At 39.1% G+C, this 26,878-nt stretch overlaps 1 protein-coding gene across 7 annotated transcripts in view; it reads right to left on the minus strand.

Annotated features, from left to right (window-relative positions):
* Window positions 1-287: 287 nt before the first annotated feature.
* LOC119892250 (ral guanine nucleotide dissociation stimulator-like) overlaps window positions 288-26,878 on the minus strand; it is a 63,834-nt gene continuing 37,243 nt past the window's right edge. For 4 of the 7 annotated variants that reach the window (XM_038704432.1, XM_038704430.1, XM_038704429.1 and 1 more), the window contains exons 2-18: window positions 20,102-20,406; window positions 17,107-17,181; window positions 16,190-16,383; window positions 15,662-15,786; window positions 14,315-14,530; window positions 14,053-14,156; window positions 13,821-13,905; window positions 10,827-10,904; window positions 10,276-10,362; window positions 10,150-10,182; window positions 9,859-9,980; window positions 9,325-9,420; window positions 8,867-9,125; window positions 8,506-8,580; window positions 7,330-7,578; window positions 6,334-6,448; window positions 288-5,693 (exon numbers count right to left, since the gene is read on the minus strand). In XM_038704432.1, coding sequence (XP_038560360.1) covers window positions 5,518-5,693; window positions 6,334-6,448; window positions 7,330-7,578; window positions 8,506-8,580; window positions 8,867-9,125; window positions 9,325-9,420; window positions 9,859-9,980; window positions 10,150-10,182; window positions 10,276-10,362; window positions 10,827-10,904; window positions 13,821-13,905; window positions 14,053-14,156; window positions 14,315-14,530; window positions 15,662-15,786; window positions 16,190-16,383; window positions 17,107-17,181; window positions 20,102-20,406 — 2,394 coding nt within the window. In that variant the 3' untranslated portion in view covers window positions 288-5,517. The remainder of the gene's footprint in view (window positions 5,694-6,333; window positions 6,449-7,329; window positions 7,579-8,505; window positions 8,581-8,866; window positions 9,126-9,324; window positions 9,421-9,858; window positions 9,981-10,149; window positions 10,183-10,275; window positions 10,363-10,826; window positions 10,905-13,820; window positions 13,906-14,052; window positions 14,157-14,314; window positions 14,531-15,661; window positions 15,787-16,189; window positions 16,384-17,106; window positions 17,182-20,101; window positions 20,407-26,878) is intronic. The other 3 variants (XM_038704431.1, XM_038704428.1, XM_038704427.1) reach the window with 2 other exon arrangements.

Below are 26,878 nucleotides of genomic sequence, written 5' to 3' on the forward strand. Positions count from 1 at the left end.
GTTTAGTATTAGGCCTACATTCCTTTGGGATGAATAAATCCATCTTAACTTTTTGTGCAATTATTTAGATATTACTACACATCTATTACATTGTAATCCTTCAAAAACTCTCATTATGATCTTTGACGATCAATTTAAGATTTTAGTCAAACATCCACATTAATTCTAAAAGGCCCTTTAGTATTTTAGCTTGCCATGCCTCTGTCAAATAAAGACAGACAAGACTTCAGTTGTGTCTGATTCCTATCTCAGTTCCTTTAGGAGGCAGTAATTAAGAGAGAAGAGTCTTTTTACTTTTATAAACTTAATGTTTATTTGTATATACATGAATATATTAATCTATAACCAAGAAAGGAGTGAATGTACAATGCAAAACAAAATACTTATATACAAATCAATAAATAAACAAATACATAACCAAGGACAGTTTTGTATTCTAGGTTTTGTGTTTTTGGGGAAAGTTGGAAAAGTAAAAGAAAGAAGAGACTTTTGTCAATATGGAAAATGGCACCCGAGCACAGTTCAGGGGAACAAAACAAAACATAAAACTAAAACTAAAAAAAACACACACCACACCAGCTGGTTTCCAGTTTTTTTTCTTGTAAACACAGCCTATTTGTTCAAACTCGCACAGAATCAGATCAAATCACGAATGGTACGTCATGGTCAACTCGGGCTACGATGACACACAAACCATTCCGACATCAAGCTCATCAGTACGTAAAACGCTTGACGGGTCTGGAAATTCACTTAAAAGTTCCACTCATATGCACAATGTTTACGTTCTCATGGAACACAAACACACTTTACACTGTTGCAGAAACACTGCTGTTACTGTGTTCAACCGGGAAAACAAGTTATCACTGGAAAAGGGAACAGACATTTTAATTACAGGCCCGATAATGACAGTTTTTATTCCAACCAAACCCCACAGAGAAAGAACTTATGCTGCATTCAAGGTATGTTTTGAAAAGGGACAAGTTGCTTTAGGAAATTAATGAGCCTTTTTTTATATGAAACTATCTATTTGTGAGGTGTGGGTTTTTAAACATTTCACATCTTCAGTTTTAATAAATGGTAAATGTGTCTTTTTCAATAATCTGTAAATCGATGACTACAACAGATATCACTCAGCTTCGAATGATTGTGGATCAGCTGCAGCTAAATGGCTATGTCAGTGTAAACAAAAGTACGATAGATTTGCTTTTCATCCATATAGTCTATAGTCAATTTGTGACATCAAGTAGGATATACCAAAACACTTTTTTACAGGCACAGCATTGAAGATCCTGCAAAAGTTGCTATGAAAGAATGGAGAAACTCTAACATACCAAAAAAGTCTTTAAAAAGGCTTCACACTGCGGTTTGTCACTGCTCCGTTGGATTTTCACCACAGATATAGCTTTTAAATAGTTCCTTAAATAATTCCTCAAATTTGGCCATAAAGGCAGCAAAAATATCTCAAAGTTTGGTGTAAAATATTCAGCACCAGCAGGAGAAAATATATCCAGCAATATTCAATCAGTTAACATTTTTTGTAAACATCATAAAGTCTTGATGAGGGGTGCAGGATCAGAACTTCACATACTCACTTCAATCATCAACTAAACTACTGTTTCAGTCCAGAAATATTATTAAAGTTAGAGATATTCTTTGTTTCCTTCACATAATTCAAGTTTGGTTGGAATAAAAACCTGGTTTATGGTTACAAACTGCTGGTTTTAATGGCAGAGGCGCTCCAGTTTGGAATATTTGCAAATTTGTCATTGTGTTTGATCCTGAAAGACATTAAAAAGTAAAAAATAGGAGGATAAATTCATGAAAGTGGGGTTTCTACAATAGCTTCATCTAAAACTCCTGACAAACATCTTTGCTTCAAGTTTCTTGGACGACGTCTAATTCTCCAATGGGAACTTTTTTTTTTTTCATAGTGTTCTCACCCTTTTTTTGTTTTCCAGAAAAATGCGACAACAGTAAACATACAAACTACATTTTCTTTTTCACTGTGAAAGGCAGAGGACTCATCTGTCTGTAACCCTTTATCGCTGTCTTTGTTATTTTTGGCACATGTGAGGTCAAGCCCGTTGCCTTCGCTGCTCGCTAACAAGACGAGCGAAGGGCGGATGCTCACCACAACACCATTAAGGGGGAACGAGACATGATTTTTTGTTGATCACAGTGCTCGACATGTTGCGCCGATCAACAGGCAGAGAGGGCAGAGTGAACGGGTCAAAGGTCACAGTGTTCAACAGAGAGAGGACTTTACGCCACAGTGTCACGAACAACATCCACGACAGCCAGACGACGTGCCTCCTGACACTCGTTACCATATTGCTTTCGCAGGTTGTTTTGGGGGGCGCTTCATTCATTTGATCGTTAAGAGAATTTTGAACATCACGCAGGTGAAAATAACAAAAAAGGCAATACATGGCTGCAGTGCAATGCAGGAAAATTTAGTGTTCTGCTGAACTCAAAAATCCAACCTTTGACATCCACTCATGAAGTGTTTTTGGTGAATCCACTTTCCCTTAATTAGTCATTTCCTACATTTCCCAGGATGCTATACGACAGCACACCAGAACGGGTGTAACATTTTTTGGTGTTGATCAAACTGACTGTTTGCTCAACCTCCCTCCCAAACAGCATCATAGCTTCCAAACCTCAGCTCGGTAAGGCAGTGCAAGCTTTGGATTTCTCCACATGTTGAAGCAGTTAACATGGAGTTGTAGTGACAGTGGTACTCTGAATTTAAACAGTTTAAAATGTGGTACTTTTTATAAGCCTTTCCAACACACAAAGCGAAAGTGTCAGAAATGCATCTGTTCTAACAGTAGCTGCAAACATTAGCATGTCCGGCTAACCAAGCCAAGGAGAACATCATTACAGGGTACGTTAAACAAAAAAGCCCTGTTCACCACTAACACATTCACTGTAGTATTTCCGAAACAGGTCCTTGATGCTATATAGCATATTTATATTTCAATAAAACAGATATGTTGTGAACATTGTGTGCAACAGAGAAGTACGGTGCAGAATCAAGAAAAGAAGCCTTTTAAAACTTTGCTTTGTAGTTGCAGTTGAAATGTAACTTTGTATTCATGGGAAACATAAACCCCCAAATGGAAAGTGCATCACCAAAAACTACAAAACAAAGGGTTTGAGGTTGAATTTTTCCTTTAAAGAAACAGATCATGGACAGCACAGAGAGGACTGGGCTCCTACACACAACCTCATTCAAGACTCAAAATACTATTTTTCTGTATTTTGACAATTTTTGGACTATTTTTCCATATTTGGAAATAATCAAAATCCATCTTTTCCCCACTAAAGTGTGAGAGAGCCCAGAGAGGAAAGACTGCTGTCGTCACCGGCACGTAAAACCACAGTTGACACGCAAGAAAACGTCCTGCAGGATAAATCAGCAGGACTCGAGGGGTGATCTGCAACACACAAGCCTGTCATGGCACATTTGGACAATGGTTACTAATGGTTATGAAGGATGAGCTGCCATGTTGGAAAAACTAAACCACTAAACCAGTGTCCACCACTTCCATGCACCGGTCCAGGGTTAAACCAAAATATCAGTTTGCTGTTACAGAAAATGTTGAATATTGTTTTGTGTGGTGATAAAAGGTCCTCACTGACCATAGCCAGAAACAAACCTGTGAATCTGATTTATTCTTAATGGTTGTATACCAGAGTTTCTCTCCTGCAGTATTTTGGGAACACAAGAAGATGGTACATCTCAATGGGATTATCCTAATCTAAAATAATAAATATGAATGGGTGCAGTAGGCCAGCCTCCACTGAGAGCTGCTCAGTCAGCTTTTAGTGCATTAGAAGGTCAAAGCCTTGTTTCAAATGAATAAATGTTGAAGAAGGTTGCAGGATTAAGAAATAAAATATTAATTAGTGTCACTCTTATACAAGGTAATTGAAAATTATGAGAACTTAACATCATAATTTGACTTGATGTGTTTTTATTTTTGTCATTTATTACTTTTTAACTATTTTTTTCATATCCTGGCAGAAATGGGCTTCCACATGGTCGACTTGTTTTAGAGATTAATCATAATTTTCTGAAAACAGCAAACATGACATCAAAACGTCTCACTCAGCACGTAAGAACAGATGCTTCTGTTGTCTTCCAAAATGGCAGCCAGAAGCAGAGAAAGCAGTGAAGTGCAGCTCGAACAACATCTTCAGAAGGATGATTATTAGCAGCACCATGTCAGAGCGGAGAGATGCAAAAAGATGTACAAATCAAAAGTGTTGATATCGTGAGAAGTCTATTAACAAAATCTCATGGTCCTTTTCAAAAGAATATTCTGCACAGTTGGTGTTAATTGATATATACACTGTTTTTTTGTTTGTTTTCAGCTCACTTTTTCTTCTCTCTGGGACGTTTTCTGTCCCAGTCAAGTGCGACTGAAGGACTGCCACATCCTTCAAGGTGTAGTGGTTACAATTCATACAATTCATTAATAACAACAGAAAAGAAAGAAAACAGTGGCATGTGATGGATTGACACCATTTTCAGACTACTTGACCTTTTGTTTTTTTGTAATATGGCAGCGTTCAGAAGTTAAAAGAGTTCACATCCCTCCATGTCAGCGTCGCTGGTATTAAAATGCTGAAACAAGCCCCAGCGTCCAAGAGTGTCGAGCGAAACGTCCAGTGCTGCACTCCAAGAAACACTGTCGACATCAGGAACCCCCCGCTGAGAGACGGTAAAGGCAGCGGTACACTCACAACATAAGTTCCCTGAAGAAATACAAACACATTCGAACACCCAGCTGTTACACACATCTGTGTTTACTCACTGCGAATTCATATTGTTTGTTTATGTACACTCCATGAAGGAGGGGCGTGCATGAGGACTGAAAAGTAAAAGACGGGGATGAAGGCTCCCGAGGGAATCTGGGTTTTTAAAGATAGTTTTAACGAAGGTGCAAAATTCCTCACGGGAACAAAAGGCTTGAACAAAAATCTTTAAGAGCTGATCGAGCCATGTTCAGGTGTAAACAAAAAGTAATGGACCAGGAAACTAAATGGATCTGCTTCTCCACAAGCCGATACAACCAGTTACGCGTCTCACACCGAGTGGAGGCTGGCACAGAGTTCGACTAGTTCAGCCACCGAGCAGCGGTGCCCGGCACCAACTCAGCTGTTTGTTCTTCCCCACAAACGTGTCCTTCTACTGCCAAGAACTTTTTCACAAGTGGAAATTTCCTGTGTCAAACTCTGCCTTTTAACGTCCTTGGAGGGTCCTGATGACACGACAGCTGTTACTAAGCGCTAAGGTGCTCCTCTGCTTTCTGCTAATCCACAGAAAGATTGCTTGGTCATTTATCTCATCTCCTCTGGCATCTCAGTCTTTGTCCAAACCAAAACTCAGATACTTCAGGTTAGTTTGCCTCCAACAGACCCGAATAGAAATATTTCTTCTGAGGAGGAGTGGAGACCAGAGAGGGATTCAGGGGGTGGAGGGGAGGCAGGTTAGTGGTGCGTTTCTCCTCAGAAGATCCCTTTAGCGATTTTCAGTCCCTTCTGTTTCATGCGAGGCAGCGTCGAACTGGCCACGTTCTTGGCCCGCACCGGCCGGGCCAAGCCGCGCTTTTTCAGCACAAAGTCGTAGTTGGCAGTGGAGTTCATGGCGTAGAAAACATTGGCATTGTCCGGGATCCGAAGCTCTACAGAATGAGGCAAGAGAGAAAAGAAACAACACGTAGTCAAGCAAAACAAATCTGGTAAAAAATCTTTTTGTGTAGGAGAGAAATGAAGAGAAAATTAATCAAAAGAATAAGATCATCATGATTTATCTTTCAGTGACCAAATACTGGATATTCAGTATGTTCTACGCAATAAGATAATAAAAAGATTACAAGATAATAATTTGTGTGCACAAGTTATCTGGGGGCTCAGTAAACATAATGTTATTCACTATTAAAACTGAAAACATCATTTTACAGAAAAGCACTGTACAGCATTGCCTGTCCTTTGTCAGGGAGGAAATGAAAATACCACAATCTTAATTTATCTTTATTTTAGTTGGTGGCGGTTCAAATACAAACCCGGCTGCACCAAACAATTATTTTTTAAATCAATTAACATTACAGTTATTTTTTTCGATTACAGGCTTTTTACTCTACAGTTCTACGGGAGAGAGAGAGAAACTGCTTAATAAATAACATCTGCAAACGACTTTACCTGAACCTGACCAGCGTTATTTTGACATGTTTATTATTAAGAAATGTCTCTCTTCCTGTCTCTGAATGTCTGCAGATCTTTGTTGAGATTAATGGTCAGACAGGGTGTGTTTTTAGTTTTTACCTTTGTCCTCAGAGATTTTCTGCATCAGCTCATAGTCCTCAGCCTTCTCTCGCTCCAGGTTGTGTTTGATCATGGCTTTCCTGATGACGGCTGGAGTCTTGTCTTGACTTGTCACCTGAGTCAAGGGATAAACATCAAAGCCTTGTAACTGTGTCAGAATCAAACCACCTGTAATCTCTACAGTTATGCTGTATCAGCATGTTTATAAGACATAAAAATTATATTTCTTTCCTGCTCTTTAAAATTTCTTTCTTAAATCCGAAAAGTGGTAAAAACTGCACTTCAGCCAGAGAGGCAGAAAACCAAAATCTCAGGTGTAAAATACATTCCGGTATATTCCTGTAAAAGTGTCTAATTTAAAAAATATCTCACTTTTCCTCCTGAAATAAAGTTGAAAGAGTTGTATGAGCGATCCCAAAATCCGGCTGACTTTTTTTTTCTCCCTTGTTAATAAACAAGTTGATTAGAATTTGATCCGCATTCATAAACCTATGGACACTAATTTTCATTTCCCTGAGGAAATTCAGGGGAATCCAATCACATGTTTACTGGCAGCTCTTACAGAGGTGTGTCAAGTAAGGCAGAGACTCTTTCGAATGTCCTTCAGAACATTTCAAAGTGAAAGCTTTCAATAAACTCAACATGAAGCATTGCTGCAAAAATGTTCTTGCTCTTTTATTTTGGAGGCACAATCACTTAAGAGGAAGTGATTATGTGAGTTGTTGTCATCACTGAGATCTATTTCAGCATCAACAGCTATCAATTTACTTATAAACGTATACCCCTGCCATACATTATGTTTTTTCTGTGTTTTCATTCTAATTATCTGCTAATAGCTGCGTAAAATTCACCCAATAATTTTACAGCCTATTATCTAAGAGAAGAAGAAATCTTTTTTATTTAGTTTCCTTGTTGATTTGACAGCTTATTTCTTGTGATAAGATTGTGATATTTTATGCTCGTTGGCTCTAAAAAGACTTATTTTGATGGACTCACCAGGATGCTCTTGTACATGTTGCCATTCTCCACGTCCAGGCTGACCCTGATGATGCAGCAGTCGTCCACCTGCTGGTTGTACAGCGGCAGAGACAGAGTCGAGTAGTTCGACACCGCAGACACCGAGCGTTTGTGTGAGCGGGAGGCTGACAGCGGGGTGGAGCAGGAGACGGAGGAGGAGGAGGCGCTGCTGGAGCCGGAGGCCGAACCGGAGGTGTCCAGAGACGACAGAGACGTACACTCCCAGAACTGAACAGGAGAGCAGAGGAGGTAGTGAGGACTATTTTTATTATCAATGAATCTGTAAGTTACCTTTTGGATTAACGGTGTGCTATAATTTTTCTTTTTCTTTGAAAAGTAAAGTGTATTTGTGGATGTCATCAGGGTTACCTCTCCTTGAGCTTGTAGAGTTAAGATTTTTGACAGAAAGTCTGTGTTACAAACTGGAGGTTTAAAGGAGTTTAAAGGATGTGGGCGTTCACCAGGTCTAACTATGAGATTTAGTTGCATTGTGGGGAAATGTAAGATCCAGTGATTTTCAAGCTTAACCTATACTAGGGACTAAAAGTCAGGATATCTCAGCCTCTGCTGCTACGTTTTTATCACTATTTAACCTCTCTCTTGCATGTCTCAAATCTTCATGTAAATAAAATACTAAACTGCTTCTCTTTAATAGCTCAATCATTTAAGTTGTAAAATGTTCGAAAATGAAATTTCCATCAAAATGTTACATGTTAATTTACAGGTTTTGTTAGAGCAACAGTCCAAAACCCAAAGACATTCAATTTACAATATTATAAAACAAAAACACTCACTATATTTTAGATGCTGGAACCAAATATTGTTTAGTAATTCTGCTTGATACATTTTATGAAGCAGTTTGTTAGCTTGTTGCCTTGCTAACTTGAATGATCTCATCTATGAACTCAAGTATTGGGATGCAGATGACTCTAGATTTGAGTTTATAATCTCTGGACCATTAATGTCTTTAAACCTTTTAATGGGTATGCATCCATCCAATTATTATTGAGATATTTAACTTTGGACCCAGAAGCACTCAGGAGGATATATATTTATAGTTAAACATTGCTAATATTTTGCCATACTGGCATCTATAAACATGCCTGATCGAGTTTTCAGGATAAAAATGCTAATTAAAAAAATAAAACTTATTACCGTTGATGCTGTATCCGCTGCTGGAGCTTCTCTCCCCAAAGCAGAGACGGTAAGTTTCACTGAAGGCGTCGACGTCTAGAGAGTGAGAGAGAGAGGATAGAAGCCATCAACAAACAACCACACAGGTGAGCATGTAGCACTGGTATTTCATTGGCTGCAAAGAGTCATTTAACCTTGTGTGGTTAAATATGGAATGAAGACAACATGACAATGTCAATCAAACATATACACTTACCAGTACTTCAAATTTACCACTTCTCACATCTATATGCAACTCAACTAGAAGCAACCTTACCGTTAACCTTGATTATATTTTTGACAAAGTGTATATTTTGGATTTTGTGGATTTTGGATATAATACCTTCACACTGGTAAAGTTTTGCAGTGACTTCTCTATCCCGTCTTTCTTCCTTACTTTTCTCTCATGTCCCTCCGGGGAATCGGACAGGAAGCTGGCGTTCACATCCTCCAGGTCTGAACCGCTGGAGCTGACGGAGGTGACGCTGAGGGCGTCGCCACTGTCCCCCCCGCCTCCTTGGTACGGCCTGTAGTGTGAGTGGTCGAACGACTTGGAATGAGAGCCCGGGGCGCTGCTACAGCCGGCCTCAGTCAACTGCCGGCTGGACACGACATAAAGGGGGGAGAGTCATTGGTGGTTGAGCTTCAAACAGTCTGGAGAAAAACGACTATAAGATTATCATATATGATTATTAAGTGATTTGTAATAAATTTGGACACAACTGAAAGATCATAAAATGTTTGTCTCTCTCTCTCTCTTAGCAGCTCATTATGCATCTCACTTTTGATCAAATCACTTACTCGCTCCAGCGTTTCATGATTCCTCCGTTCTTCTTGGCTCTGAGTGTGTTGCTGGCCGACTCTGACAGAGGCTCGATCTCACAGGACAGATTGTAGCTGCAGGAACAGGGAGTCAGGACAATGACAACGTTTCGCCCAATTCATTACCCAGAAATCCAGCACGGGTATGTCAGTGAACAGAAAATGACCCTGAATGCTGGATAATCACTTCATTTTAATTACGACACAGGTAAATCCAGCTTTCTCTAAAAGGCGACAAACTGAATCTGCTCTTCATTATTTTGAATTTAATGTGGAAAAATAAAAACTCTGCTGTGTCAAAATCTGTAGGAATGGGTAAATTTTCTTATAACCTAATATTCTGAATCTGCAACATAACTAGTAACTAAAGCTTCAAAATAAATATAGTGGAGTAGAAGTATAAAGAACTTTATACTTCTACCCAGTAAATGTACTTCATTACTTTCATCACTAGAGTGGGAGGAGAGTGAGGTCAATTTCTGTTTGTCTTTGAGTTTAAATATTCTGACTAACCTCTCTGCCTCGCTGAGTTTCTCCACGCCTGCGAACCACTCTCTGAAGTGGCTGTCCTGAGTGAAACTGTAGTTGTTGGAGGCCAACTGGAGCAGTTTGATCTGAGCGATGACCTCAAACTCCTGCAAAGAAAGGGATTTAATTGTCAGATTTTCATTTGCCAGATTAGTTTTGATCTGTTTGTCTGTTCTGAGCTGAAAGATGATTTCTATAAGACACTGTGCTTTTGTAAATCTTTCCTTCTTTGAGATTTTTCAGATCATTACAGCCAAACAAGAACATTTCATTCACCTTTCTCCTCTTCTCGAAGTTGATCAGACCACCCTGCAAAAGGACATAAAAAAATTAAAACCTGCAAGGGAGGGTAGTAAAACTTAAACTAAACATATCACAGTAAGAACACATCAGGGGTCTGACCTCAGTGTAATCCTTCATGGCAGTGTCCATCATCACCAGGTCCGTCAGAAAGGTCCCCAGGTAAGGAATCGTCCCCTGCATCACTCCCTGTTCACAGAGGGACAGAGGGACCATCGGTGGAGGCAAACATGAGAAAACAACTCTTCAGAGACATTTTTTTTGGAGGTACAAAAAAAACGACACTTTTTTTAAGTTAGAGAGGCACAGAAATCAGACAAAATCATATTTTACAGGTAAAATCAAAGTCGCTGACTACAGCTGCATATTTACCTAACAAACTTTAATACTTTTTTACATTTAGATGATGAATGTAATGTGTCTATAATTGTTTCAGATGAATGGATTTCACCACTAGGACGAACTGCAGTGACTTCATTGTGCCACTAGATGGGGCTGTGCTCATTGCTCAGTGTTGCAAGGCAGCAGCCAGACTGAGTAGGAATGTGTATGTGTGACTATGTGAAGCTGAGCAGTGTGGTGAACAAAGTCTCCCATAAATAAATAAAGTTTGGATAAACAATTCCCTCCGTTGTTTTAGTTTGTGGACTCACCAGGTCTCTTTGCTGCTGGTGTCTCCTCTGAGCTCGTTTGGGGTTGATTTCCAAAGTGGCGAACTTGGAGGTGCCCTCCTGCAGAATAAGACAGTATGTCTAAGTTAAATACACAAAGAAATGAACTGCAATTATTTCAGTTCGGTGCACAAGTCTCCCACATTTCACCTACAGGCCTTTATAACTTGCATGCAAACACATCTAAATAAGAAGCAGCAGCAGAAGCAAGGTTTCATTTTTACAGTGTCAGTTATCACTACAGTTAATTTGTCTAAGTACTGTAGTGCAGCTAAAGAACAGTTTATGCTTTTGTCAACAATGCCTAATCTCTAACTCTAAAAAATATATCTGCATGTCTCAGTGTGTCAGGTGTGACAGAGGGCAGCACAACTTGAATAAAAGTGAAAAAACTCCTCCACACGGTCAAGTTCGTTTATAGCGTATTATTTATGATATTTCAGTAAACACAACCGATAGGTTGCGTAAACCAAAACTGTGTAAATAAGTATACTTCATTTTAGTCCCCGGGGTTAAACTACAATTATGCTTGATTTTGTAGTCTCCAAACCCGAGCACAGTCATCTGGGTTATTTGACACATCTCCTCCTTAACCACAGAATATATTAACAATAACTGTTTTCACTGGCTGAGTAGCACTAACCATGACGATAAACAGATTTTAATAAAACTGACGGGAGTGCCCCTTAAATTTTGAAATTATAGCAATGGATTCAACTTAAATGGCAATGTTTGTGTAAAAAACTAACTAAATGACTTATTTCCATAACACACAGGATCACACACATCTGGTGAGCATCCAATGCATGCCTGGATGTTAAAGAGAATGAGACCGAGCATTCAGGTCTCTGGGGTTATCAAGTGCGAGCCTCCCTTCATAGATGTTTTGTTGAACTCAGTCTGAAATACTTTCAAAAGACTCAAGAGTGAATTCTGGCATACATTTAACCTGCTGGAGTATTAAATGTAAATATATTTGGCCCTAAAAGTGCATCATAGTAGATAAAAAAAAGTGTTTTTACGAAACGTTAATTTAGTTTTCTGATGTATAAAAAGGTACTTCTATAATTACAAACATATTTTCATGCTGACTGTTCTTCAAGTAACCTCAAAGACAAAGTGGGAGGAAATCCACCTCCTGGCACTCCCAGTCACATTCCTAAGAGGCCTTCTGCAGTCGTTGTAACTCGAGCTGAGCGAGTCAAGTGGCACAGCCTGGCCTGAGCAGATAGAGCGAGAGAGCAGCAACGCCCCGAGGTTTTCTCATCAGATCAGAGCCATTATCTACACCTGCCAAAGGTTTCCTCCTCCGTTTGACGTCAGCGGGGAATCCCTCAGAGGACGCCAAGGGTGTTCACTGACTCTTACATCATCAAACTACTCAGGTTTATAAATAGGTGAAAACACATTCACCATCTCTTTATTTTGACACACTGAAAAGATATTTATGTGAATGGGAAGAAACATCAACGTGCAATATACCTCAGAGAGTGGTCAGTGAGTTACAGATCACACAAATCACTGGATCACTTTGATACTGAAGAAAACTTAAAAACATGATGATTCTCAGGCAACTTCTGGACTTATAAGGAGTCTTTTTTATGATTTATAAATGGATGCTTATAGACATGCACATCAGAGATAATGATATCCTTTAAAATATCCTTTAAATACAGTATGTGTATCATGTCTGTGTGGCTGATTTTGACATAAATGGCAATCAGTTGTTTTGTTTGTTTGTTGAAGCTAAAATGGACAATTTTTATCAGTCGAATCACTTCATTTTGTTGCCATTGAAATTTGACTCATTATGCAACATGTAGATTTGTGGTCTCACTTCCTGTTTAATCACATTTCTCTGAGTGTCAGCTCCTGCTGTCCTTGTACTGAGTGCGTCAGTACGAGCTGCAAAACACTCAGAAGGTGTCAACGACTGTCTGCATTAAACTCCGTAAATCAAATTAATAATGACAGAAATCTGTCAGCTGCGCTGAGTCCACCCAGGACATCACGAGTAATATATGGATTCTGTGATCCAAGAACATGGTACAAGGTGTTCTGCCCTGCAGGATGTTTCTCTGGATGTTCCTCTGCAGCTGTCATTAGGTAGATGTGAGGAAGTCTACTGATGAGACGCGTCACCAAGCCATACATCCTGCTGCCATCTGTTCAGCTGCCATGCACAGATATTATAGAGCTCAACTGTGAGTTTCTGGAAGTGAAAATCCCATTTATACTCTAAATTGAAAAGCTATGATATTAACAAAACTGTGATTTCTGGTCCTGCAGAAGCTACAAGTCTGTATGATATCAACCTTGTTTTAAGAATAACTTGTTTATTTGCGATCTCATGGAGAAGTACTACACTACACCAAAATCCTAAAGTGTAACAGCAACATCTCTGATTGATGGAGCTAGCTGTCACCATGGAAATGTTTACCACACCTGCGAAAGCGAACCTGTGAAAGGCTGGTGAGCTACTTATTTACACACTTACAACAGGTTTAGCTAGTAAGTTACTGTTACCACTGAACTCTACGATCATTTATGTTACGTTTAGCACAGAGCAGCCATGATTGCCCTTTCTGACATGCTGCATTTGTTTAAGAGAGTCTTTAGGGAGTAAAAACAAATACTTCAATATCAAGATATAATGTTACAGTAATGTGAGGATCTGTATTGGTGCTTTAAGAGACACTTTCAAAATAAATTGTAGTGTTAATATGATGGTCAAATAAGTAGAATGATGATTTTATTGAGCTCGATTTTGATCACGCAGCATTTAAGACCAGGAAACGATAACATTTAGGATTTATAATATGTTGTTATTAGGTATTAGTTAGCTGTTTTTTGTTACCGCTATTTTCACAAGGAAAATGTCTGCTATTGTTTTTATTTAAAGTCACTATTAATATACATATGTGCTGCTTGTTTAAGGATTTAACTTTGTCTGTATGTATTGTTGCCATGACTGACCTTCACCAGCAGCTCTCGGCTGAGGGAGTAGTTGTTGTCATCTGAGAAGATCTCGGACAGCTCGCGGAAAGTGCGGAAACTCTCCCTGTGAACAGACACAGAGGTCATTGCATAAAGAAACAATCAAAGACCCCCAACACCCCTCTGCCTTCAACAATATTCAACCATGCATATATACAACAACATCCTGTAAATGGAGCACACTGCTGTTAATCCAAGACTGGAAAGTTACCGTGACACTTCCTCCCACGTCCTCTTCAGGCGGTGGATGGCGTTGCATTGCAGGGCGGAGAGGATGGCTCGTAATGAGGAGAAGTTCTTTAGGATCCGACACTCCTGAACACAACAGGAACAATTATCCAGTCAGAAACAGACACAGCCAACTGTGCTACAACTGTTATTTGTTTTTCTCCTGTCCACAGAGCTTCAGAAATATAAAATATCACTATAAAGTCTCATTTCAAAGTGAAAATAAACCGAAAGTGGTTCCTCACCCGAGCCACGTCTATCCACCTCTCCACCAGCCTGGCTCTCTGGTTGGGCTTCAGCGTCGGGTTGCTCAGGCAGGTGGTGATTACACAGTTGGTGACGGAGTTGAACTGGGCCACAGTGGCTCTGATGGTGGGAGCAAGGTGCTCTTTCCCCTTTTTATCCCTCTGAGACCAGATCCCCCCCAGGCAGTGGTAGGGAACCACCTTCTTAAACAGATCCTGGACAGAGAGATGTGAAACATTAACGAAACAGTGTGAATACATAGTTTAAATACTTTATTTTAAGGATGTGACTATAAAAAAAGCTTTCGAGAAGCTTTTGGGGGCAAAGGAGGGCAAAGAGGGCCTTGCAAAAAGATTCTATGGGAGATTTTGGAGCTTGACACAAACTGGAAGGGAGTCTATCTCAGCAGTGTTGCATCGAGTTTGACCAATTCTTTTTTACTCCTGTGAATCCCCCAACTTTATGGGTATGCAATACTAATGGAAGGAGTGCCTATTCCAGTACTTTCGAATGTGGTGGATTCAAGGAACATGAATTTGGTAGTTTTCTGTATCAAAAATGTTAATGTTTAAAAAGCTGTTTGGCATCAGACTCTCAAATTCAGTGAGGCCTGTTGAACACCAAAGCTTCTTTAAACGCACCAGGAGGTTATTAGAACAGTCCAAGCTGAAACTGCATCAAGGAAAAGTAACTCTGACAAAAGAAATGATGGATTAGCAATCTCAGGTCTCTGCTAACAGATTTTCATATAGAGTACTGAAATACCCTGAAACTAACAGCTGCCTGAAATGTTGGAAACCAGTCAGAAAATTCATGATAAGCTTTGGAAAATGATCAGCAGTGATCAATTTGTGAGTTGAGGTGAATTGACTGAGGTTTGTTTTAAAACCTGATATCATCAGTTAATTGTTTCTGTAAAGGTGAAACAATTTATTAATAAATCGATTAGTTAATTAGTTGATCAACAGAAAAATAATTGGCAACTATTTTGGTAACAGATTAATCATTTTAGTCATTAAGCTGCACAATGTGCTGCTTTTCCTTGTCTAGTCTGTAAACTGAATATATTTGTGTTGATAGGACAAAATACAAAATAGGACATTTGAAGAGGTCAGCTTGGGCTTCAGGAAATTAAGGGCATTTGTTCACTTTCACTTCACTATTAATAGTTGAAAAAATAGAACTGGCAGTTTAGTCAACAACAAAAATAATCACTAGTTGCAGAATGTAGAAACGTGACCTACTTTACCTTTTATTGATTTGAATGCTGAACTGTTTGGGGAACTCTAGAGATAAGTGACTGTGGAACTACATCTGTTGATAGGGGAAAGGGAAACCATCCTCACCGCGTCCATGAGCGTGAACTGCTCTGCCACCATGATGGGGTCAAACGACAGGAAACTAAAAGCAGGAAGCTCGTCCTCAAAGCCACTCTCTTCCTGCGTAGCAAAAGGGCAGCCGATGTGTTCCCCTGAAGAGATGAAAAAAAAAAAATTTATTTCACAACACTGCCTCAACCTGAGCTCAACTTAAACACAGATCCTGTACTTCTGTTTCAACACCTCATCCTTTCTTTGACCTTGGTGTTTGTCATTTTACTCCCCCCCCCCCGACACAGGATTTGAACATTTCACTCAGCGTTCAATCTCATGTGCACTCATAGTGACTGTCGACTGGTCCTTATCACTTGTACAACCAAACTGTTCTTTACAACAACAAGTATTACGACATGTGAACGGACATTGTGTCTTTGTTCAAACAAATTTATAACATAAAAAACAAATCCAGCATTTCTATGTACATCTTTACATTGACTACTACTTTATACTTTAGAGTCCCTGCTCTGCAGTCCCTCTCCTGTCCTGCCTTCATACCATCAGGATCAGGCTCACACTGCTGCCGGCGGTGGAAGTGGGCCAGCAGATTGCGGGCGCGGCGTTCCAGGTCTGAACCAGGGAAGTGGCGGTTAAGGTAGGACATAAGCTGATGCAGACAGTCATAGTTGGGAGGGGTCCAGAAGTCCTCAGAATACTGGTCCAGCCACGCGCCCAAGATAGACGAAACAGTGCTGCAACACACATCCAATAAAAGATGATTGGCTGAATAATAAATGCTCAATACATTCCTTGAGTGAGGAAAGGTAACATTAAAGAAATAGCAAACATTCATTTAAAAGTAAAATATTCTAACACAGTTTTCAAAAAGGTAATCAAAAATATAGTAATACTTAAGCATTAAAGGTGTTGTAAGCGATTCTGTAGAAATCACCACGATACATACCATGGTATAACGAACAACAACACAGTCGTAATGTAACTAACAGTCAGTTAAGTTGTGGGTTAGCAAACTGTTGCTAAAGTTAAGACGCTAACATGCAGAGAGGACGAGAGCCAACTGTCCTGCTGCTATAGCTAACATCACAACAACAGCAAGTTGTGGAGCAGAACTAGAAATTAAGCTGAATGTCCGTGGGCAAGATTTAATGATGGCCTGTGGTTTCAACAAGCTAAAAATGCTAATGATTAGATTAGTAAAACTGAAGTTACAGAAGTGTTTTTTTGTGATTTATTACATTTTTATCAGTTCATGAACTTTGTTTTATCAAACTCCTGCTGAAACAGGCCCCCTCAGTCTGACAAAGTCAGTCTAGCAAAGAAAAATAACCCGCTAAAATCTCAAACTCTGTTGATATCTCTTTAACCCGGGTAGGAGTGGGACGAGACACGGTGCTGTGAATGTACTCAGTGATTAATGTTGGCAGCTCGACACTGAAGGTTTGCAGCAGACTCACTTTCTCAGTTCTGTGCAGTCGTCCTGGGAAACTCTGTGTGCCGTGGCAGCAGGGACATTTTGGAGCTTGGCATACCTAAAAAAGAAGTACAGGCTCAGTCTGGTTCAACCAAGTTACTGAAAAAAAACAGCATTTTAATTATGATAAAAAGAAAAAACATCACATACTGAACTTGAAATAAAGAGAACCCTGTGAACACAGGAAGTAAAAACACACCTACGGTAAGTTTCTTAACTTTCTGCTTTCATGCATATTGTAAGGAAGGGCCGTACTTTTTTGTAAATGTTAGAAATCTATTTTGAAATGGCACATATACTTATGGGCCGTGCATGACAGAAAACTAACCTAAAACTAACCATTAATCAACCTACTATCAACCTACTTTTTTAAATATCACAAATTCTTTTAATTTTAAACAAAATGTATATGGTGAAACACATAATTGTGGTCATACATTAGACCTTGTTTTTACTCTATGTGTGAGAATTTCTACTGTGGATTTACTGGATATGGCTGTATCTGATTACAGATGTATATTATTTAACTGTGAGTCACCCGCTAATCCCAAAGTCATATCCCATGCCATATGTTCTCGCATCCTAAATGACCATAGTGTGGCGCAATTTTGCTCACTTTTTGACATTCAAAGCCCTAACTTGTCTGAGTATTCTAATACCAATAATCTGGTGGATAACTTCAATGCGATCTGCTTGTCCTTATTAAACACTATAGCACCACTTAAAGTTAAGTCGAAGGCTAAAGAAAAAAAGCAGCCTTGGCTCAATGACAGTACCCGCAGCTTAAAAAGGGAACATAGGAAAGCACAACGTAGGTGGAAGAAATCTGGACTCCAAGTACACTACGCTAGCATGAAGGAGCTGCTGTCACAGTAGAATAGAATGGTTAATGAGGCTAGAACAAAATATCTCTCTATATCTCTTCGCATCACCATAACCCAAGGTTTTTATTTAGGACTGTTAATCTGCTGTTAAATCTGGCCCCACCTTGTGCCCCTACTGAAAGTAATGCTGACTGTGAGGTGTTTTATCGTATTTTATTGATAAGGTGGAGTTAATTCGAGCTTCTATCACACCCAGTGCCACTTCCACAGATTTTCCACACCCACAGCACGATAGTTTTAACAAGTTTTATCCAATTACATTTACGGAACTTGTAGAACGGTATCACATATGAGAGTATCTTCCAGTCCTCTTGATGTGATACTGACAAAGTTTTTATTAAGAGTCATGGATTCTGTAGGGCCTTGCTTGCTCTCAATTTTTAAAAGTTCTTTAGCCAGCGGCCGTGTCCCAGATTATTTTAAAACTGCGTGTGTGAACCCACTGTTAAAAAAACCTGGACTGGACATCTCCCTCCCCAAGAATTATAGACCAATCTCCAAGTTGCCCTTTATTGCTAAAATTTTAGATAAAATTGTGTCCAAGCAGCTTCTACATACATTACAAACAAATAACATCTTTGAGCACTGAAACGACATTGCTCAAAGTTACCAATGATCTTTTGATGGCTGGAGATAGTGGAATGTGCTCTGTGCTTGTTCTCTTAGATCTTAGTGATGCGTCTGACACAACTGACCATAGTATCCTCTTGGAGAGAATGAGGCGCTGGGTGGGGATATCTGGCACTGTTTTATACTGGTTTATATCTTACTTGTCGGATAGGAGTTTCTGTGTGTCTTTGAATAATTATACGTCCTCATACACTACTGTTAAGTATGGGGTGCCACAGGGGTCAGTCTTGGGACCGATTTTATTCTCATTATATATGCTTCCTTTAGGGCACATTATTCAAAGACATGGTATCTCTTTCCATTTTTATGCAGATAATACACAGTTGTACCTGCCCATTAAACACATTGACCCTGAAATGTTAACTTCATTGAAGGACTGCCTTAGTGAGTTAAAAAACTGGATGTCCGATAATTTCCTTCAATTAAACTCCGATAAAACAGAGATCCTCATCATTGGCCCCAAGCATTTGAGAAAACATATTCTGCCCTTCAAAGATTGCCTTGGTTTATCAGATCAAATCAAGCCATTGGCAAGAAATCTTGGTATCTGGTTTGACAGTGATTTGTGTTTTGAGCAGCACACCACAAAGCTGGTGCAATCATGTTTTTATCACCTTAGAAACATTTCTAAAAAAGACAGAGCCTTTGCAGTTAGGGCACCGAGGCTCTGGAACAATCTACCCGAGGAAATTAGGTCGGCTGAATCAGTAAACACTTTTAAATCTCTTGTTAAAACATACTTTTATCGTAGAGCATTCCCTGATTTTACCTGATTTTATACTTACTTTAAGTATATTTTGAAGTGACTTTTGTTTGATATATGTTTTTATGTCATAACTTCTTTATGTTAAGCACTTTGTAAAAGATTATTATTACTACATTTTTTGAAATGCCAAAAAAACAAAACAAATTATAGCTGAAGATCCTCCCGAGTATCTCTTTTTCGCCAATAACTGAAATGTACCAGAGATCAGGCTGAAACATATTTCCATTTAACATGTAACAGTTGTGTTAAAAAACTTGAAATAATACCAAAGTGTATGTATGGAATAAAATTTAAAAAGCAAGAAGACAAAAGAACAAAAATTGACGTTCGTGGTAAGACAAATGTATCCATTAGGATCGTGACATTTACAATTAAATGTATCCCCTACATTCAAAATACATCATGGTGTCTTTAACAGAGCTTTAATTCGTCATTATAATTGAAGAAAATTACACATTTTGACCTAAAATCAGCAATAAAATTGCAATTGAATTCAAGAATAAAATAACAGCCATTCTAAACTCCCCTTGTCTCTATAGCAAAAAACTGTTATTTTACATTATTTTTTGTAGCTGTTGGACAGATAAGAAAAAGTGTTCAACTTGTGAAGCAGTGATTTAGATTTTTAGAGAACTGAATTAGTGAAAAGTCTGAGATTAACTGAATTATGGGTCCAGACAGGTGTGTCATAACTGTACCTGTGAAGCAGGAGATCCAGCACCTGCTTGGTGGTGGCGAAGGAGCGGTAGGTGCAGAGGAAGATGGTGACGTAGGTGGAGTCTTTGCCCCTGAATGCTGACACCATGTACTCCACCAGCCTCTCCAGCGTGCCGGCCTTGATTGTCCGCACCTTGCAGGTTTCGTAGAGGCTCAGTGCCGAGTCCGTCTCCACGCCCAGCCATCGCTGCCCCTTACTAGCCGACTGGTGAAGCTGCACCTTCCTCAGTGTGATGGTGAAGATGGCGTCGTCTTCGGCCTCCTCGCCGATCTCCTGCGTCGAGCTCTGCAAGACAGAGGAGAAGGAAAATAAGATATTTTACTCCAACTGATGACGTCAGTTATTCCCTACATTTTGTGCTACAAGCAAAGGTGGATTTTTCATGTTGGAAAAAGCTCTTGAAATATCTGCCTGGAGCAGATTAGAGGGAGTTAAAGGCAGAAAAAAGATGCCACCGTTACCATGCCGAACGTCAAGCTAAAAATGTCTGACATCTCATTTTGGGATGAAACCCTTTAATTATGACCATCTGTGTGACCCGGCTCTCTTCTTTTTTGGTCCGTCTCTCTCTGAGTCATTCACTTTGTGAATCATGTGCGTGGCCATGCACGAACAAACAATAGCTTGTTGCTAAACAGAGCTTACTGGATAACTGGCGCTATAATACAAGCTGCAGCCTGTATATACCCAACAGGGAATTAACACAAGCCACTTGTTGCGTGAATGAGAGGCTCTGTAGGCTGCTGCATGTCACCATCACAGCAATTTGTTGTTTTCTTCTGACCATGAAAAACAAAAAAAAAATGCAACAAGCCTTGAAAGAACACAGTGATGTTGACAGGGATAGTTTCGTTCATTGTCACGGCTGTCAACACCAGTCATGCGTGTAACCCACATTAGCACTGCTAAATATTACCCAACTGAAACTAGTCAATGGATTATAAAACTAAACTCTACTTTAAAGCCAGCTGGTTAGAAAAATAAGCTGAGTGACTACTGACAGCTTAATAGTAAAACTAGATGTTTCCCGAATATTTACTTTACAAGACAGAGCTGCTACAATAAGTCTATAAATTCATTAGGTAGATAAATTGATAAAATGAATTGGGAACTATTTTGATAATCGATGAATCGTTTATCAGATATATACTAGATATATTCGGACAAAACAAGACATTTAAAGAAGTTACCTTGGACTCTGAGACGGACATTTGTTATTGTTCTCTGACATTTTATAGATTAACCGATTCATCGAGAAAACAACTGACAGGTTAATCAACAATATTAATAAATAATACCAGGGCTGGGCAACAACTCATTCAGAGTTAAAATTATTAGTAAATCGCCAATAAATTGATTTGCAATTATTTTGATAATTTTCAAGCAAAAATTACAAACATTTCTGATATATTGATATGGATAAATTTTCTTTTCAGTATGGTCATACTGTGTTTTTGGTATCAGTAATGACCCTAATGCATACTGAATGTATTGAAAAATGTCTATGTATTGAAATAGAGATGCAAGGACACTGCACAAAAGACTAACTGAACACTGAAAACAGAAAAACATGAGCTGACTGTGAACACCAGACTGAAACCAGTCACAGCATCGACTGGGAAGAGGTCAAAGTCATCGATAGTGTGATATTGATTTTAAAGGCCTTGGTTTGTACCATAATGTGTTTTTTGGTGCTAGCATTACTATGAAGGCATGAAAAAGGCAAACACCTAAAGGCTTGACTTTGTTAAATTATTTATTCTTGTCTGAGACCAATGTATGATTATGGGTTATATACAATTTTATTTTTATTTATTTAACCTATATTTAATAAGATGATCTCACTGAGATTCAAACTCTCTTCTTCAAGAGAGAACTGGAAACAGCAGCATAAAATAAAACTGACTTCACTTAAATTCCCAAAAAACTGAAATTGTCTTCTTTTGATTGGACCTGTTTGATTGGATGCCGTAAATAAAATTTGTACAGTCCTAAAGATAAGGTATAATCAATAAAAAATATTTAAACTATTGCAAATATCTTTCCAGTCGATGTCAATACTCTAATACTAACAGTTAAAAGTCTAATAGTTGATACTCTAAAGGACTAAAGCCGCCTGCTATCACTTAAGAATTACCATTCCAGTTTAATGCAAACATTTCAAAGTTTAGCTAATTTGTAAGCCCTCAGGTGTTTAGTATCACAGATATAACCTAAATAGCAGAGTGAGAGAAATACAGTAGAGTGAATCATTAAGCCGAGGCCTCAATGGAGGAATGGTATGTAATCTGGCGTTCCACAGTCATCTGTCACGGCCGCTTGTAGTGCATCCTGGGAGCATTAGTCATCACAGTCCATTTCCAAGGCCCAGCATGACTCCCTGCTGCACTGCCTACTTTTTTTTGTCAGGAGCTATTCGGTAACATCTCAGTCAACGCCAAGTCCCTCTGTTGTGCCCTTGTTGCCATGGAGACAAGATTAAATGAGGATGGCTGTGAATTTAATAAACCAGTGCGATGAGCGGCACAGTATCTTCAAGCAGTACAACTGTTCTTACATCTTACAAGTTTCATGTTGTGGACATGATAAAGACAGTTACAGGTCACAAGGCTTCTTACGTCTGTAAAAAGGGAAAATACAAAATGAGTTAACTGGACAAAGTCAACAAAATGACAGCTTTTATTTAACGTGATCAGTAAGTGACATGACTAATTGATGGAACCTGATGAAGGCAAGATGGATGAAAGTGTCTGGCGTATACACAATGATGTACTGGAGAAGAAATGTGACATGTTTAATTTAAATAGACTTGGACTGAAGCTCACATTGGTCTGCACCTTACTTTGTTTATTGGAAGCCGTCAACTGCGGTTTAGTCTAACGCTGAAACAATTAGCAGGTTAAATAATTAGTCCATGAACATAAAAAAAACTTCTTTGATAATGAAGTAATTGTTTCATAAATTGTTTTATAAAAAATTACCAAAAATTACCTTCTTAGATGTGAGTTTTTGCTAGTTTTCGTAGTCTTTTATGATCATAAATTGAATAACTTTGACTGTTGGTCAGAAAAAACAAGACACTTGAAGACGTCACCAAACAACAAATTGACTACTCTAGGATACAACAGGTGAATTAGATAATAGATAATGAAGAAAACTGTTGGTTGCAGCTCTACTTTAGTCAGGTAACAACAACAAGATCATTCTAACTAAGATTAGCATCGTTCCTCAAACAACAGTAAAATAGCCTAGCAATCAGCAAAAATAATCAACCTACAAGAAAAAACCTCAAAAAACACGGGATAATGAACAGAAGAAAGCTGATGCTATTCCACATGCTTGAAAAACAACAATATTGTGGCCGGAGTCAAGTGAAATGAGGCACAGAAACTGACTAACAGATAAAAAAGACACTGGTGACTCATGGGATGTACCTGTTTCAACAAAAACTACATAAAGTAAAAGCAAACCTTTCCCACTATGATTAGAACAGTGAAGACTAAAGGTTACACAGATCCTGAACTTCAGTAACCCCAGCAGAGATCTGTTACAGAGGGAGTGTGTATGTGACAGATACAAACTCCTGGACTGTTGTATATCCAGTACAGTATAATGTCTGAGGCACAGCTGCAGCTGAGGGCCTTGACAGCAGGAGACGTACTTATCAGCCAAACCACAGAGGCCGTGCTGCTATCATTTCAAGCCCTGAGAAATGCAACACTCAAGGGCAGCGCCTCGCTTCATCCGCTGAGTCAATTCCCATCATAATGCTCCTATTCATCCCCGTTCCAGTGAGCATGAGCGTTACCATGATAACCAAAACTCTCCCTACTACTTGAACAAAACACTGAGCGATCAATACTTTAAAGAGGAGGGTTCAATGTCATCTCAAAAGGGAAATGGAAACAAGTGAACACATAAAGCTGAGACGTTTGAATGCTTAAACATTAAAACATCCCAAATCACTAAGTTGAAACAAGCAGGAACGGCACAAATTAGAAACCAAAAAAGGGACAGGAAGCGGGTGAGAGTGGTTTCTAACCAGGAATCTCACATCTGACCAGAGACCACTTCAATTCAAAAAGGACTTTAGTTGGTTGGTGGGTCCTAAATGTGAAGGACACAATTTGCACATTTACGCCATCTTGAACTGGATCCCAGTGCAACTAAATTAACTGACAAAGTTGATTGAAGAAACTCTGCAGTGTAAATAAGAGGGAATTCCCTCTGAAGTGTGGACAGGAAGCTATCCCCACTGCCTTCTTTTAAATCTCCCATTCCTTCAGCCTGACTCAGTGCTTAGACATCCAGCTCAACACCTTCCTGGTTGCAAGCAGGCTGGATACTAAAGAAAGGCAGCCCTCTCAGCACCCTGGTTCAACAAATTGGACATTTTGGTAAAAAAACCTTATCACCGACTCAACCTTCATGTCATAGCTAGCTCTGCGATCTCTCGTCATTCCTGAGGTTTAAAGATATAAACTGAATCCTTTTTAGAGGCCCGTCATCTAACTCGTCACATTCCCCGCCTTTCTTTTCTTTCTGCTTTTGTTCTGACATTTGTTTACCTACATAAGTATTTTCTTGGAACACACTGAATAATGTGTATCGTTGAAAGGGAAAGGGGTGAATGAGAGGTTAGTTGAAAGGGAAGTGGTAACTGCTGAAATGTTGAAATGAGTATTTTTTTCATCGCTTTGGACGCATTTTCTATTTTGCATTTGTCTTCGACAAAGCCCCTAAGAAATAAGAAATGTATGAAAACCCAACTCTAAGCATCTAATATCTGCTATAAAAAAAGGTGAAAGGTCAAGTTCCTGATTCAGACCTGGGTGACTTGTGGCTTTGAGGCTGTAGATCAAGTGCGACAACCACCTCTGAAATCCAAACCTCTGGTCTCTACTGTACGCCTGTAACTTTCACTGTGCTAGTGACATGTTTAGGTGAAAGCTCCCATTGTTAGTCGCTGCCTTTATGCCATAAAATCACATGTTTCCAGCAGTCGGTGACCTGGAGCATTACATTTTAAACACGAGACACTAAAAACATTTAAAAACAAAGGCACAGATGGCTTTTATTTATAGAAACCTATTTACCCTTTGTTGTCATGAAGTGCGTAACTAAATGAACTGAATCCTAAACAGATTTTTATTTACTGGTTGCTCTGGCAACTGAGATTGGTCGAAATCTAGTCATCACGTCTTCCTGCGTTTATCAAGAGAGTGAGAGTGGATCAGGAAGTCTTTACAGTAAAAATACAAACGCTTGTTTTAGCCAGATGTATAAGATGGGAGGTGATTTTAACATCAGGGCGAATTCAATACTGACAACTAAGTAATCAACTACCTAAAAGTGCAACTTCACAGAATATATAGTTACCTGCAGCCCATCTGGTACACCAAGCAGCTTAAAACAAATGCCAAGAAGTATTTACCCTGCTACAAATAAACACTTACACTCTTCTGTCTGACAGCAGAGAAGTCACTTATAATCTATAATACATCCATCCATCCATCCATTATCTATAACTGCTTATCCTACACAGGGTCGCGGGGGGCTGAAGCCATCCTAACTGACATTGGGCGAGAGGCGGGTTACACCTTGGACAGGACACTTGTTCCTCACATGGCTGTAGAATCTATAAATGTGTGTCTGTTAAAGGATGACAATGATAATGACATTTTAATTTAAAATAAACTTAAATGAGAAGCTTTGATTGCACCCAAATGTGTACCGTCATGAATTTGCAGTATCTACTAAATGTCAGAACTATAAAAACATGGACTGGATAGTACTGTTAAATGCAATGTAATACTCTAAGCTTATCCAATTCAACTCAAAAATTAATGTTCTGTTTAGCTTTTTTTGGCTCCTCGAGTGAGTTCTGAAATAAAAATCAGAAAATTGGAAAACTCCAGCAGGCTCCACAGAAATGTCTGGCATCCAGAGCCAGGGCCTCCTCCACACTCGCTCCAACACGTATCAGATCTACGTTCACCTACACCATCCTGACCATGAATGACCATGAATGTACATGTGGGCTGGAGGAATGTGAAGCGAATAAAAGTGTCAGCAGAGAGTGATGAGGCAGAGAAAAGAGAAATAAGTTTCCAGAAAGAGGAACAGGGAAAGTCAAGTCACATGAGCCTCAGTGGAGAATGACTTTGGATGAATGGATTTACTGTTTTGTTTCAACAGTCATTTATATGTATTAAACAGTCAGTCAATTAGATATAAACCATACATGCAACACGTTGGCGTTTTTTCCTTTACAACACTTACATGTCAATTGTCTAAAACTACAGGAGACTCACTTTCTTTGCACTTTCTTGCACAAAGCATAGTTGAAGGACATTACATGACTTAATTCTACATCTAAAGGCATGTACGACCTTCCCCAGCATTTAACAACTCGCTGATTCATTTGCCCTGAAATTCATCAGTACTGGTTTTAATAATTATTAAAAGCTATAAAATCTAAGTGCTGTTTCAGTGAGTTTTACACAACAAACTTGTTGTCAAATACGTCGTCGTGATGTATTTAAACACAGTGGATGAAAAGAATCGCAGTGGATGCTTAATTCTGACCACAGGAATTTCTTAATCACAGATGGCACAAATCTTCATTTCTGAAGGGAAACAGTTGTCTGTCTCTGGCCTGCAAATTAACCTACACGATGCTTCTGGCACTGTTGTGCAACTACGACTAAATTCCTCACAAAGGCCATTAGAGATGAATAAGATTCCTCAGAGCTTT

Source organism: Micropterus salmoides, unplaced genomic scaffold (genome assembly GCF_014851395.1).
Source record: "Micropterus salmoides isolate LMB-PRFRI ecotype aquatic unplaced genomic scaffold, ASM1485139v1 Ms_hic_scaffold_7, whole genome shotgun sequence".
Lineage (NCBI taxonomy): Eukaryota > Metazoa > Chordata > Actinopteri > Centrarchiformes > Centrarchidae > Micropterus > Micropterus salmoides.